Source organism: Helicoverpa zea, chromosome 22 (genome assembly GCF_022581195.2).
Source record: "Helicoverpa zea isolate HzStark_Cry1AcR chromosome 22, ilHelZeax1.1, whole genome shotgun sequence".
NCBI classification, from domain to species: Eukaryota; Metazoa; Arthropoda; class Insecta; order Lepidoptera; family Noctuidae; genus Helicoverpa; species Helicoverpa zea.
The window spans coordinates 1,780,341-1,795,807 of NC_061473.1; the positions used below are offsets into that span (position 1 = coordinate 1,780,341).

The window sequence follows — 15,467 nt, forward strand, 5'->3', positions numbered from 1 at the left end:
CAAATATTTACATAAAGGACACATTTTTTGATATTTCATTCATTCATCATCAGCCCATCGCAGTCCACTGCTGGACATAGGCCTCTCCAAGTGTACGCCACAGATCGATTTTCGGATAACATATATTCCCGAATAATGAAGTTACCTATTATGTTGTTCGGGGACGACGGTAAAGCCTCAAGAAAGAATAGATTAAAAATAAAACCACAAAATGATTTCTTAAAATGTAATAGTCACATCAATAGATTAATGACAATAAAATAAAGCAAACGTTCTACAACGCATACGAAGATAATCACACACTGGCATTGACTGGTAAATGTGGAATATTTTATAATATAAACATAAATTAACACTAATTTTTTTTTTATGCAGAATGTAGGCAGAGTTATCGTGAATGGAAGTGTGATAAAAGATATTGAAAGTTTAATAAAAATATGACCCGTTTCACAATTACATATTTAAATGGGAGATGGAAAGAAAAAGATACAGTTGGATTTACTACTACAGCTCTATAAATAAAATCACAATAATAAATCATGTAAATGTGTGTTCATTATATCATTCTTGAATTCAAAATTTTTAGTACATAGTAGAAGTGACAACCACATTTTTATCAACGAATCTTTACTTATTCATCATTTGACACAATTTATTTCACGTATTCTTCCTATATTACTACAAACTCCTAAATGACTAGCAGTCCAACCCAAATTCAAAAAAACCCGATTTTTACTCCGAAAACTCTGCCTACCCTACAAAATTAAGTGAGCGTCAAATAGTGCATATTCTCATCCGGTTTGTCGAGCACCGCGTTGTGCACGGGTTTGACTCCCGGCTCGGGCAGCTCGGGCTCCATGTCGGGGAGACTGCTGTCTGTTTCCTCATCGCTGTTAGAATCCTCTGCATCAGCTGTTTTGGGCTCGTCTTTGTTTTTTCGGCGGTTTCTGAAAGGAGAAAAAACTTGTATAAGAATGTTGTACAAGACGGTAACTCAGTGTATCATCATCATCATCATCATCATCATCAGCCTATCGCAGTCCACTGCTGGACATAGGCCTCTCCAAGTGCACTGTAACTCAGTAATAACTCAGTGTAAATGTACTACAATTTTAAAAGATACTTTATATAGGCCGGTCAATAACAAATATTCCTGGAAAGCCAAATATTGGTGTAGAGCTTGGGTTTACCATTACAAATAATGTTTTAATAGTCCCCATGGATCCCATCTGTGCTTCAAAAGTTATTCAGGGTCAAACCTCAAATTTGATGTTTTTTTTTAGAAAACGGTAAGTTTTATCAAAAAATACTTTAGACCAAAATTGTAGATCTTAAAATTCTCTAAAAAATGGTCCTTTGATTTTTTCTTATGAGTTACCATTCGTGAGATATTATACGAGATTTAACGATAAATTACTAATTATTATTAGCTAAATTCTCACATAAGCGAATTATCTAATAGTATAATGTAAAATTATATAAATGTGTGTATAACGTACCTCTTAGGATAGGGCTCCTTGAGATGGAAGGTGCGGTAGTGCAGCTTCATGCTGTTGCTCTGTGTGAAGCGCTTGTCGCATAACGAACACGCGTACGGCTTCTCTCCTGTGTGCGTCTGAAAGAGCATTTAAATCTTTCTTTATAAAACTTTAGAAAAAAAATATGTATCATTAATTTTCACGAGACAGCTAGGGTCGATTTATACTAGCGCAGAGTCGAAGCGTCAAATTTTTTACAACTAAAGCGAAGCCACACGAATCGCGCACTCTCACGTGTAGTCATCAACATCAATGGGGCATCAACATCAGAGCTATTGAATCACTTGCCAGTTGACGCGTTGCTTCGCTACTGGGCGCGAGAAGCGAATTCCGACGAATACGCGCGTCTTTTTTAAATCTCCGAAGTAATGTGTGCGTTACGCCGTGGAGTTAAGGTTGAATTTGTTATGTTCAGTTTTGGATAGACGCTTCGATGCGCTTCGACTCTGCGCTAGTATAAATCGCCCCTTAATGGAGGATAGTCGACACGTTTTTCTCCCCTCCACTGGGCATCTTGAGGAGATGTTGACACGTCGACCACTCGGGCGCGAATGATACGAATCACCCTTAGCATATACAATACAATATAGCTTACCAATAGATGTCGCCGTAGTCCAACGATGGCGTAGAACTGTTTGCCGCAAGTATCACAAGTATGTAGTTTCTCACGGGTGTGCATGTTCTTGTGCGTTTTTATACTGCCCGGCTGTAACAAGGAAAATTAAATTTTATTAGTTTAACTAGCTTCTGCCAGCAGTTTCACCCGCATCCCGTGGGAACTACTTCCCGTACCGGGATAAAAAGTAGCCTATAGCCTTCCTCGATAAATGGGCTATCTAACACTGAAAGAAATTTTAACACTGAAACAAATCGGACCAGTAGTTCCTGAGATTAGCGCGTTCAAACAAACAAACAAACTCTTCAGCTTTATAATATTAGTATAGATAACATTGGCTTTAGTCGAAAAGTGGAGGACGTCCACCAACAAAGTGGACAGACGACCTTATAAAGGTCGCCGGAAGACGCTGGATGCAGGTCGCCTCCAACAGGTATCTGTGGAGATCTAAGGGGGAGGCCTATGTTCAGTAGTGGACGGTCCTATGGCTGAGATGATGATGATGATGAATAATATTGGCAGAAGAGCTCGAGTCTAAGTAAAAGCCACGGCTCTATCATAAAGTTAAGCAACGCTTGCAGCCTTCGGTCCATGGACAGGTGACTGTCTAGTCATCAATTAGAGGGTTTTGGCCGTCATTTCAACATCTCTGGCAGTGGTGTAGTCAGAAACCAGAAAGACTGACAACCAGTCTTACCAAGGGCTATCCCGATAACTGGGTTGAGGAGGTCAGGTAGACAGTCACTCCATGAGGCATACTGGTACTCAGTTCCATCCTGTTTTACAGGAACTCGGTCCCACTTGGGAAATGGCTAGCCAGATGATATACTTACAGCTAGCGAGGAGCCGCAGATCTCACAGATGTACCTCTGGTTGGGCGCGTAGAACGAAGTCCGCGGGTGTTCCGACAGGTGATGCTTCCAGCAAGCCGCTTGGGTGTCGAAGTGTTTGCCACACTGAAACAAATTATAATATTATATCCTAGCCGATAATCGGCCAAGACGGCTGTTCTCATGTAAGGAGATCAGCCAACTGCCCAGGACATATTATAGTGCATAAGCATTAGCTTGGACACAGGGCACTCACATTCCTTCACTCTCTGCTTGCGATGGGACGACAATTCGCCACCACCGGAGACAGATCACAAGCAGGACCGACATTAACGTGCTCTCCGATACACGGGTGTATCAATAATATGAAGTACATCATCATTAAAAATAGTTTATCTGTATGAGCGTGAAGAAGTTACAAGCATAGGTATAAACAGGCTGCAAATTCACCAGCAGGGCGTTGTGTTGAGCGTGCACAAGGACACTACTAAATGTATGCAATTTTCTCTAGGGGGCGTTGACAAACACGCATTAAAAGTACATTTTTTAACGTTTAAACTTAGAATAACAGTAAATGGAGTGACCATGGAGAACCATGGATTTTCTTGCACGTTCTTCTCCATAGGAAGCTACTTTTGGAATTGGCAACTAGAATCAAACATTTTATTTTATTTTTATTTTATTCAAAAAAGGAACAACAAACAGCTACACTATGTGATATTACAAAATAATAACATATTAACTTAAATAATAATGTAGCCCACAGCGCTGTTCACAGATTACCATTATTGAATCCATTTCAAAAATGCTAGGGGATAGCTATTCGTGTATGACAGTTAGAATAACAAGTAAAATAGAAAAGATGATAATACAGTAATAATATAAAATCACATATCTAAGAGCGCAAAAGTGTCTCATACAAATGGCTTCGAAACAAACTCATGGAGCACGTAAATATGTCCAAGTGTTGAAATTCCTTATTATAAGATGCTGCCATTCGTCGGATTGGTGAACGTTGGCCAGTATTAGTTCGGCAGGTACCTATTGCAAATAGCGTACCCACTCGCACCTGCCTTCCGTGAACAGTCCTAGGGACGGCATAACAGAGTACATTATTGAGGTCGATACAGTCAAAGTTGCCATTAACAATATTATATAGGGCCATTGCTTCTAGTTGTTTGCGTCTGGAGCTGAGCGTTAAGAGTTTGTACCTGCTAAGCAGCTGATCATACGACAAGTACGTTCTGTGACATCTAAAATGCATTGCACGAAGAAATCTGCGCTGTACGTTTTCTATTAAATCAATGTATTTCTTATAGTACGGGTTCCAGATGGGAACGGCGTATTCAAGCGTATTCAAGCTGAGAGCGGACTAATGATTTATATAGACAGAGGAACGACGAGGTCCGTTTAAAGTCATAAGTGGATCTCATTATAAATCCATACATCTTATATGCTTTATTTACTATTTGTTCAATATGTAAATCCAAACAGAGGTTACAATCAAGTAATACGCCCAAGTCACGTACTGAATTTACTTTATTCAGCGGGGTATCACATAAAGAGTACGCAAATCTAATAATGTTTTTATTCTTGGTAAAATTTATAAAGTTGCACTTGGGAATGCTTAGAAGAAGCTTACTTGAATAACAGTAGTCTGTCAGTCTGTCCAAGTCTTCTTGCAGTAGGAAACAGTCCTGTATGCTTTGAATAGGCCTGTATATTTTAAGGTCGTCTGCATATAATAAAAATTTCGAATTTCGAAAGCAGTTACCAATGTCGTTTATAAAGAGGATGAATAAAAGAGGACCGAGAATAGAGCCCTGGGGGACACCCGAGGTAACCTGAATAACGTCAGAACGATAACCATTAATTACAACCCGTTGACAGCGATTAGTGATGTAGGAAATAAACCATCGTAACAAGTTGCCACGAATACCATTAAAGGCGATCCGGTTTAATAGTAATTCATGATCCACCTTGTCGAAAGCCTTCTGAAAGTCCGTGTACACTGCATCAACCTGTATACGATTATCCATTTTATCAAATAGGTCACTAGAGAACACCAACAAATTCGTTACTGTTGACCGCTTCTTAACGAAACCATGTTGTTGCTGTATAATAGCGTTATGGAAAACAGGATACACTTCGCTATGCACAAGTCTCTCAAAAACCTTCGACAAGGTAGACAGGACAAGACAACATTCATATTTTAGAAATTCATAAGTGCTTGTTAAGGCCTGAATGAAATAAAATGGTTTGACTTTGAGTCCATGTTTATTAAAATAGGGGAAGGTTGTTCGTAGAGATTAAAAGGGGTATACAGCCAATAAGAATGAATTCAAAAGATGAGTTTAAAATTGTGCTTGAAAATGTTGAAAAGGGCTCAATTGTTAACTTACCTGATGACATGTGGTGGGTTTCTTTTGATCTCTTCTATATTTCTTCTTTCTTTTAATATTCTTTTCAACCTTGAATAAATCTTCGACAGTACCCCTGCGCAAACAAATTAGGAACCTTTACTGACTGATTTCATGATTATTTTTCTGCTTATGTTAAAGTAATAATCAGTTTTCACAGATTTTTCGTTAATTGAAAAACTTACCGTTTTTTTAACCGCTTTGTGATCTGAAAAAAAAAACATAATTTGGCGATAAACTAAAAATGTATGTACTGCAGAGAGATTTTTACGAAACGCGAAAATGAAATTATTATCATCCTAGCTCGAAAATTATCATAGATTAACCGTAAAGCTTCTTTAAATCTATTGCTGACTCTTTCTTTGTCAACAAGATAAAAGTGACAGCAATAGATTTAATGAAGCTTTAACTTTAATGGAGCTTTGTGCAACTGACGGTAATTGTAGTAAAGACTATCTCGTCTACAGCCTGAGAAAAGACACTTTTTATCAGTTGTGGGAAGAGGTTCCCTCGGAATGCAGGTGAAATCAGTTATAATAAAAACCAAGTCACTAACCTTCGCTTGTTCCTTCTTTCCTAGTACCTTTTTATTATTTTCATGTTTGTAGTCACTGAAAACATAGTTTTAAAGTTACATCATACTTTCTTACACACTATTTACATCATGAGTCGTGGTGGCCTAGAGGGCAAAGAACCTTTATATGTACTTTCTAAGTGTATCTTGGACACCAATTACTGTGTTTCGGATGGCACGTTAAACAGTAGCTCCCGGCTGTCATTGAACATCCTTGGCAGACGTTACGGGTAGTCAGAAGCCAGTAAGTCTGACAACCAGTCTTACCAAAAGGTATTGGGTTGCCCGGGTAACTGGGTTGAGGAGGTCAGATAAGCAGTCGCTTGGTGTAAAACACTGGTACTTAGCTGCATCCGGTTAGACTGGAAGCCGACCCCAACATAGTTGAGAAAAGGCTCGGGAGATGATGAACTCTATAGTCATAGCAATAAATTCACCTGTCAGTCTCTCTATGTAGTGCAGAATGGAACAAATGTTCCTCGTACGCCTTTCGCGTCTCAAACGTGATGTCACATCGTTGGCAGTAGGTGTTCACTTCTTCATCATCATCAGGACTGTCCTGGAGAAAACATCTTCAATAAATAAAATTACTTATAGATGTCATCCTAGTTTAAAAAAAAAGGACTGCCAGTCCAATTCGTGCATGAAAGGTTCCGTACCATTATTTATAAACCGAGCAAAGAAAAAATTACGTTAGTTATATGGGAACCCAGTGAAATATTGATTTTCTTTGTTGTTATAGCAGTAAAGAAAGAACAGACAGATGGAAGGTACCATTTTCCCCTTGGGGTACGAAACTCTTAAAAGAAGCCTGTAGCCTGTCTCAATAAATGGCTTTTTCTCTGATTGCAGGTTGTAATTATCTTGAGACACCGTTGAAACTGCTGGCAGAAGTTAGTATACTTACCTATTATATGTTTTTATTAACTTAATAATACGAGAGCCTATACTTATATTTTGCTACCAGACACAAAACAAATACGTTTGTCGGGCACTTGGCTTACAAAACAAAGATTAAATGATTTTTTGCTATGTAAAAAAAGGCTTATGTTTAACCGATCACCAGATTTAGTAACAAATAGCAGACAAAAATAGTAAATGATCACCAAAATGAAACTCGCATTTTAATGTAAAACTATAACCAAAGTTTTAACACTTTGCTATCCTATTTAAGTGAAATTACTCCAAAATAAATCATGCGTCAGCCAAAAATAGTAAATGATCACCAAAATTAGACCACCATTTTAAAGTAAGATTATAACCAAAGTTTTTAAATTCTGCTATCCTATTTAAGCAAAATGAGTTCAAATAAATCATTGTTATCCCAAAAGTAGTAAATGATCACCAAAAGTAGTAAATGATCATCAAAATTATACCAGCGTTTTAATATAAAATGATAATCAAAGTTTTTACATCTTGCTATCCTGTTTAAGTAAACTGACTCCAAAAAAATAAGTTCGGCCTGATACAATAAAGGTAATAACATTATGGGGACCCTTTTCCTGCACTAGGGTGGAAAATTGTCTATTGCATGCCTCTAAACAGTGCGATAAGAGTGTGTTTTCGAGGGAGTGTATTGAGAAACACATTCTTCTTCTTCTTTCTCCTGCCCTGTTCCCAATTTTACTTGGGGTCGGCGCAATATGTCACTTTCTTCCATTTTCCCCTGTCACTCGTCATACTGACACTCACGCATGCATTGCAAGCCGGTCACATAATTTAATATGGCATCATAATACTTTATTTGGTAATAAGCCTACATTTTATGACAATCACAGTGACTTATTTAGGCAAAAATAATACATTAATTTGGTCGTCAAGAGTTGGTGATCATTTACTAAAGGACAATGCCTAAAAACGTCCCCACCCACCAACAGACTTGAAAGTAGTGTCATTGGATGCGCCTCATTTAATAGATCATTTCTTATTATGGAGACACATTCCAAAAGTATGGGGTTTAGGAACTATAAAACAATTTAGTATCCTTAATAATCAATTAACTTCAAGTTTGTTAACCAATTACTCGGAGTTGCGTGGACCGATTTAAAATCTATTTTTTTTTAATGTAGGGAAACTATCTCAAAGCTAGTCCGATTTTATTTTCATCAAGATTTTTTAAGCAGTTTTTGAGTTATCATCAGTTAAAATAATCGGTTTGAAGAGGCAATGTAGGATGTCGTAAGGACACCTTCACCACCACCAACAGTCTTGAAACTAGTGTCATCGGAAGCGCCTCCTTTGATAGATCATGATTATCATAACGATTTCCTCCAAATGTATGGGGTTTTGGAAATATACGACATTTTATTATCCTTAATAATCAATTTACTTCAAGTTTGTTAACCAATTGCTCGGAGTTGCGTGGACCGATTTTGAAATATATTTATTTTATGTAGACAAACTATCTCAAAGCTAGTCCGATTTTATTTTCATCAAGATCTTTGAAGCAGTTTTTGAGTTATCATCAGTTAAAATAATCGATTTGAAGAAGCAATGTAGGATGTCGTAAGGACACCTTCATCACCTCCAACAGAGTTGAACCTGGTGTCATCAGAAGCGCTCCATTTGATAGATCATTTCTTACTATGGTGACTTACTCCGAATGTATGGGTATTACGAACTATAAGACATTTAATTCCATACGGCATACATAATCGAATCCCTTCGGGTTTTTCACCGACTACCTAGATTTGAGTAGACAATGTTGATTTTTTTTTTTACATAACGAGAGATTACTTCAAGGATGTGTGGTGTTATACGACTTGAATCGAGAACTGACCAGCAGTTTTTGAGTTTGTTTCTTTGACTTTTGATTTCTTAAATCATTCTGTTAAACTCAACCGGTATAAAATAAACTTGTTGGCCTGCAGATTGATGACTAAAAATTATCTGATGCTTCTTATTGTTATACAATTGTCATTTTACGCATAATGGACTTTTATTTTCGAAACGCTACGGCATAAAACTCAACTGACAGAGTCGCGGCCATTATTAGTTATATTGGAGTTAGCTTCCAGCCCAACAGGATGCCACCTAATATCAATGTTTTAAGAGGGCGATTGTCAGTTGGGTAGCTTAACTTGGGCCGCTTAACCATTCAGCTATTCCTTAAACATGTGTTCTTTTTTAGATGTAACGTTAAATAATGAATGTCAATATTTATGATTTTTACTCAAGAGAAAAGTTCTATGATTTTTTTTTTGGATTTATACATTTCTGAGTTCATATAAAATATGGGTTTGTTTTAAAATATTATATTTATTTATTTCAGTAAGTAAGTTTTGGTCGTAACTAAACTATTAACTAAGTATCAAACAGGGTTAGGTTTACCACAGTTTTTCTCGTATGCTCAAAAAATTATTAGTCAGTTCTGGATGAAACTTTAATGGGACACACTTGAGGTAGCTAGTTTCTGTCCAACAAAAAATGATAATAAGAATCGGCTTAGTCTTGAGTAATTGCTTTATACACCTACTAACCTAACCTAACGTTACGTTAATCGTGGATACTAAAATGTCGAATATATCTTAAACCCCAAACATTTGGAGTATGCCGTCGTAGTATAAAAATATCTATCAGATAAGGCGCTTCTGATGACACTAGGTTCAACTCTGTTGGAGTCAGTAAAGGTCCATACAAAATCATTAAACCAAATATCATTCTAACCGGTGATAACTCAAAAGTTGCATCAAAGATCCCGTTGAAAATTATATCGGACTAACGTTGAGACACGTTCTTTGCATTAAAATAAAAATAATCAAAATCGGTCCACGCAACTCCGAGTAATTGGTTAACAAACTTGAAGTTAATTGATTATTAAGGATAGTAAAGTGTCGTGTGTTTCCAAAACCCCATACATTTGGAGTAAATCGTTTCCATAATCATGATCTATCGAAGGATGCGCTTCCGATGACACTAGTTTCAAGTCTGTTGGTGGGTGGGGACAGGGTCCATACAAAATCCGGCATTGTCCTTTGGTGGTCGAATACAATTTAAAGTGAAGTCGTGACTAAAATAGCTGGTACTAAAACATTTTTAGACTTTATTTTTCTGGTGTTCAGTAGATATTTCTGGTTACAAAACTAAGGGTATCAAAGCATTTTATGGTGGTCATTATATTTGTTCCCGTAAAAAAATAATTAAATATAAATAAACTAGCTTTGGTCATCTTTTGTGGATGTTTTATCAGACCATAGTAGTAAATGTAGTAGTAGTAGTATAAATATTCAAAGCTTTAACTTACCATATCTACAATGATATGTTTAACCCTCTTGTGCTGGTGCAGGCCGGCAGCGCTGACGAACGAGGCGCCGCACAACGTGCACACGTGCGCACTTCTGTGTGTGCGTAAGTGTGTGTAGTATGTTGACGAGTGTCTAAGGATAATAGAAAATATTTATTTAATAGTGATTTTATATATTAAGCATTTATGTATTGGATAATCATGGAAGGAAGACGCCCATGTTCATCACTGGATGTTAAAAAAATATTCAAAATCTGTTGTTTAATTTATTTCATATTTCTTCATATTTATATTCAAGTCGGAAATTAGGTAGGTAATTTATTATTAATTCATTTGGTATTCAAAGGTTCTACAATCATAGAAAGATTATCTACAATAGTATTAGAAAATAATCACAGATTTAATGTGGCACTGAAATAAAAAATTAAGGGAACAAATATAATGACCACCATAAAATGCTTTGATACCCTTAGTTTTGTAACCAGAAATATCTACTGAACACCAGAAAAATAAAGTCTAAAAATGTAATAGTACCACCTATTTTAGTCACGACTTCACTTTAAATTGTATTCGACCACCAAATTTAGTAAATGATCACCAACTCTTGACGACCAAATTAATGTATTATTTTTGCCTAAATAAGTCACTGTGATTGCCATAAAATGTAGGCTTATTACCAAATAAAGTATTATGATGCCATATTAAGTTATGTGTCCGGCTTGCAATGCATGCGTGAGTGTCAGTATGACGAGTGACAGGGGAAAATGGAAGAAAATGACATATTGCGCCGACCCCAAGTAAAATTGGGAACAGGGCAGGAGAAAGAAGAAGAAGAATGTGTTTCTCAATACACTCCCTCGAAAACACACTCTTATCGCACTGTTTCATCATCAGCCTATCGCAGTCCACTGCTGGACATAGGCCTCTCCAAGTGCACGCCACTGAGATCGATTTTCAGCTTCTCGCATCCAGCTCCTGCCAGCCGTCTTGCGCAAGTCATCACTCCACCGTGCCTGAGGACGTCCTACACTACGTTTGCCGAGGCGTGGCCTCCACTCTAGAACTCGTTTACCCCAACGGTTATCGGTTCTTCGGCTAATATGGCCAGCCCACTGCCACTTCAGCTTGCTGATTCGGTGGGCTATGTCGATGACCTTGGTTCTCTGACGGATTACCTCATTTCTGATGCGATCCCTCAGAGAAATGCCGAGCATAGCCCTTTCCATAGCCCGCTGAGCGACTTTAAACTTGTGAACCAGCCGTACCGACAGTGTCCACGTTTCGGCTCCGTAAGTCATGACAGGTAGGACGCACTGATTGAAGACTTTTGTCTTTAGGCACTGTGGGATCGCACTGTTTAGAGGCATGCAATAGACAATTTTCCACCCTAGTGCAGGAAAAGGGTCCCCATAATGTTATAAAATTTATTGTATCAGGCCGAACTTATTTTTTTGGAGTCAGTTTACTTAAACAAGATAGCAAGATGTAAAAACTTTGATTATCATTTTATATTAAAAAGCTGGTATAATTTTGATGATCATTTACTACTTTTGGTGATCATTTACTACTTTTGGGATAACAATGATTTATTTGGACTCATTTTGCTTAAATAGGATAGCAGAATTTAAAAACTTTGGTTATAATCTTACTTTAAAATGGTGGTCTAATTTTGGTGATCATTTACTATTTTTGGCTTACGCATGATTTATTTTGGAGTAATTTCACTTAAATAGGATAGCAAAGTGTTAAAACTTTGGTTATAGTTTTACATTAAAATGCGAGTTTCATTTTGGTGATCATTTACTATATTTGTCTGCTATTTGTTACTATATCTGGTGATCAGTTAAACATAAGCCAAAAATTAATATTACACTACAAATTAATATGAAGAGCACAGGGGAAAATCATGCAATGTCACATTTTTATTTTTTTTTGTACTGGCAATGCCATTCTATAGTACAAGTGTGGTAGAACGAAACACCAAAACATACTTTTCAATAACATGAATAGTCACAGAGTAATCTTCGTTCAAAAATATTAATACAGTGCAATAACAAGCAATGTCAAAATGTTAATTTAACAATTTCTCAGTTCATTGTTTTAGTGACATTGCATGATTTTCCCCTGTGCCCTTCATATTAGGTATGTTCACTCACTTAAATTCTTCATCACAATAATCACATTTCCTTGTAATTCCACTGTGGTACTCGTCGTGAACAAGGGCTGAATTTCTGGAAAAGAAGATGAACCAATTTTCATGCGGTTTTCAACATAAGAGAAATCAGATATAGGAGAAGGTTTTTAGTAGTGTTTTTTTTTATTATTTAATGTCTTTTCTATTTACATCAATGATTTATTAGTATAAAATTGATAAGTATCCAATTTGTGTTAGGAATTTATAAATACTCACTCTAAAGGGCAGACTAGATGGCACCTTAAACACTCATACTTGGTATAGTGTTGCCGCATGTGTTTGCTTAAATAACAGTTGAGTTTATACCGCATGCGGCAGAAACGACACTCATATGGACCCAGCTCCTGTTGGCAAAGTTTATAAAAAAACATTGGTATAGTTTGTTCAAGCTGAAATAATATTCCCATAACCGCATTTATGCACACAAGCAATGCGTAAATGAGGTAGTGGAGCGTTCAAAGAAGATGTAGGTAGATGTGCTATGGCAATTCAACTTTAGGAATCAACTTGAACCTTTCTCTCTATCATTAAAAATGCTTTGACCTAAAACTTAAGACTTACATTAAAATTTTTGAGGCCAATTCGAGGTAATAGTAATGATTTGAAGCTGCTTCTAGTTAATGATTTAGATTCATTCACATTTCAAGGCACTGAAGGCATATTTTTAGCTTCTGACCCAGTAGATCTAACTTATAAGAAATTGCAATCAGATCCTCACACAAAGTACCTAGTCTGCAGTCATTAAGTATAAAGCAGGAAAGAACTAAAAAGACTTTCATGTAATAAGTATCATTCATTTTTTATTACTAACCTTTATATGCCTCAACTGCGTATGTCTATCCAGCATATCCTTTTTCGAGAAACCTTTAAAACAATCAGTACACTTATAGGCAGCATTCAAATACTTCTTATCCTGTGCTCTCGCTCTAAAATTCTTCAAAGCTTCTTCCTCGCTTAACGTAAACTTCTTCCAATTACCGTTGTTCAATACATTCCTACTGTACCATCTCTCTCTACCAGCAGTCTTCTTCTCTTTAATTTCTTCACATTTTATCTTCATTATACCTTTTTCACCGTCCACGTAAACCGCAGAAGGACTAAAAGATTCCATATCTTTATCTTCATCAAGTTTAATATTCTCTTCGTCAAACGCATCTTCGATATCTTGAATTATCTTTACTTCGTCAAAATCTAGGATAGGTTCCTGATCTCCTGTCATAGATGTTTCGCTAAAGTAATCTAATTCTATATTTTCTATCTTTTCTACTTTCTTTTCCGGTTCGAAGATTTCGTCAGATTCTGTGTTGTCTTTTGTTATGTATGTTTTTATTCTGTCGGTGAAGGTGGCTACTGTTACCGGTGATATGAGCATTGTTTTTTCTCTGTCTACTTTGTAAATTGATTCATAAGAGATCTAAAATTGTGAAAGGTGTATTTTGAGCTATATATAGATTTAAAAGGTTTTATTGATTTCCAATATGTAGTCTGATGTTTATTCTTCAATATCTTAATTTGCTTGTAAACCAATTGTTTTTATTCTGGTGATTATAGTAAGTAGATAGTTCTCAATAATTTATTTGTTGCAGATCACCACTGAGTTTTGCAATAACTACCTTGACTAAAAGTTTTAAACTATTTTTTTAAAGTTTCAAATAAACTATACTCACCGCTCCTCTCCAACTGAGTTCTCTTAAAACCTTCTGCCCGTTGAAGCATTTCTCTTTAAACTTGTGGAACTTGTGCAGTATTGTGGCACACTCGTAGCAGAAGTACTGAGGCAGGCCATCTTGGTCATTCAACTGTTTAATGACAAATGAAATAAGAGTAGGTATAATTTTATTAGGAATTCCAACAAGAAAAACACAACTTCATACAAAAAAAATTACAAACACAACCATGCAATGTGTTTCCTCGCTTATAGGAATCTACATCATGCGTAGACCATTTAGTATGTATAAGTTATGCGAATACATTTTGAATGTGTATTTTTTTATTTGTTGTGCTGGCAAGTCCTTTCTGTTTTCTTACAGAACAAACAATATTGGGATAAAATATATATCCCATGTTACTTAAAGATGGTGATTTTTAAAACAGTGACATAATTTTTCAAATCGATTCAGTTGTTTTTGAGCCTTACATTACACTGAGTTTATGTTTATACTTACTCGACTACTTTGTTTTGTTTGTTTGTTTTGTTTATACTTATCGATATAAGGATGAAGTCTTAAAATAATAGAACTTGTTTTAATAATAATTCACACCTGTGCTACATTGTAGATGATTACCATAGAATATGTTTTATGTGCACAAAACTTAGGGTCAATTCCCACTGAAAGAGCAGCGGCCGGCAGCGGCCGTAAGAGCACGGACAATGTAAGAGCGCGGCGCGGCGCGGCCCAGCGCGGCGCCGCGCGGCCCGCCGCGCTCGCGCTCAATCACTTGCATTTACGGCCGCTGCCGGCGGCTGCTCTTTCAGTGGGGATTGACCCTCAAGCAAATGTATTTATTTCAATAAGTCACAGGATTCAAGTCAATAATAATATTTAGGGGCACCTAGAAAAAAAACTTTGTTTCTATATATTTCTATTGATAGCCAGAAAACATTTCGGTAACGTAATATGCACTCACGAAGGAGGTAAACCAGAATATGTTGCAATTAATATTAAATGCATAAGTTGCATAGCAGTTTTGTAATAAATTATTTAAATAACTTGCCTGTAAAGCCATGACTTCTTCGTAATAAAATTTTAGTTGATACAAATTGAAATGATACATCTTTGCTTCCGTTCGAAGACATATTCTGCACACTTTGAGGTCTGACATATTTTACAACATATATTTGTAGATTAATTTACATTAAATTATTATAATAAACACTAGAAATACACAAGAAGCACAAATCCCCAACAGAACCGTATCGAATCGAATTCAACGCCATATTTGTTTACCTGTCAAAGTCAAGCAAGTCCACAGGCTACAGAAAACATAAATAAATAAACATAAATAAATAAACATTTTATTTCTCACCACAAGGATACAAGTAATATGATAG

General features: G+C 36.5%; 1 protein-coding gene across 1 annotated transcript; it reads right to left on the bottom strand.

Annotated features, from left to right (window-relative positions):
* Positions 1 to 212: 212 nt before the first annotated feature.
* Positions 213 to 15,357, bottom strand: LOC124641527 (zinc finger protein 726-like). Its single transcript, XM_047179622.1, has 14 exons — positions 15,131 to 15,357; positions 14,083 to 14,214; positions 13,227 to 13,829; positions 12,632 to 12,759; positions 12,378 to 12,452; positions 10,222 to 10,354; positions 6,416 to 6,537; positions 5,961 to 6,015; positions 5,590 to 5,612; positions 5,387 to 5,480; positions 2,988 to 3,110; positions 2,134 to 2,244; positions 1,500 to 1,615; positions 213 to 947 (listed from the first exon to the last, which is right to left on the bottom strand). Exons 1-14 carry the CDS (start codon positions 15,236 to 15,238, stop codon positions 764 to 766), a joined length of 2,007 nt encoding a protein of 668 aa, XP_047035578.1. The 5' UTR covers positions 15,239 to 15,357; the 3' UTR covers positions 213 to 763.
* Positions 15,358 to 15,467: the final 110 nt, after the last annotated feature.

Coding starts and splice junctions, on each gene's coding strand:
- LOC124641527 (XM_047179622.1), bottom strand. CDS start 15,238: ATGTCAGACCTCAAAGTGTGCAGAATATGTCTTCGAACGGAAGCAAAG. Junction 10,355..12,377: donor TATTGTGATGAAGAATTTAA/GTGAGTGAACAT, acceptor TATTATCCTTAG/ACACTCGTCAACATACTACA. Junction 2,245..2,987: donor TCTGCGGCTCCTCGCTAGCT/GTAAGTATATCA, acceptor TCCTTGTTACAG/CCGGGCAGTATAAAAACGCA.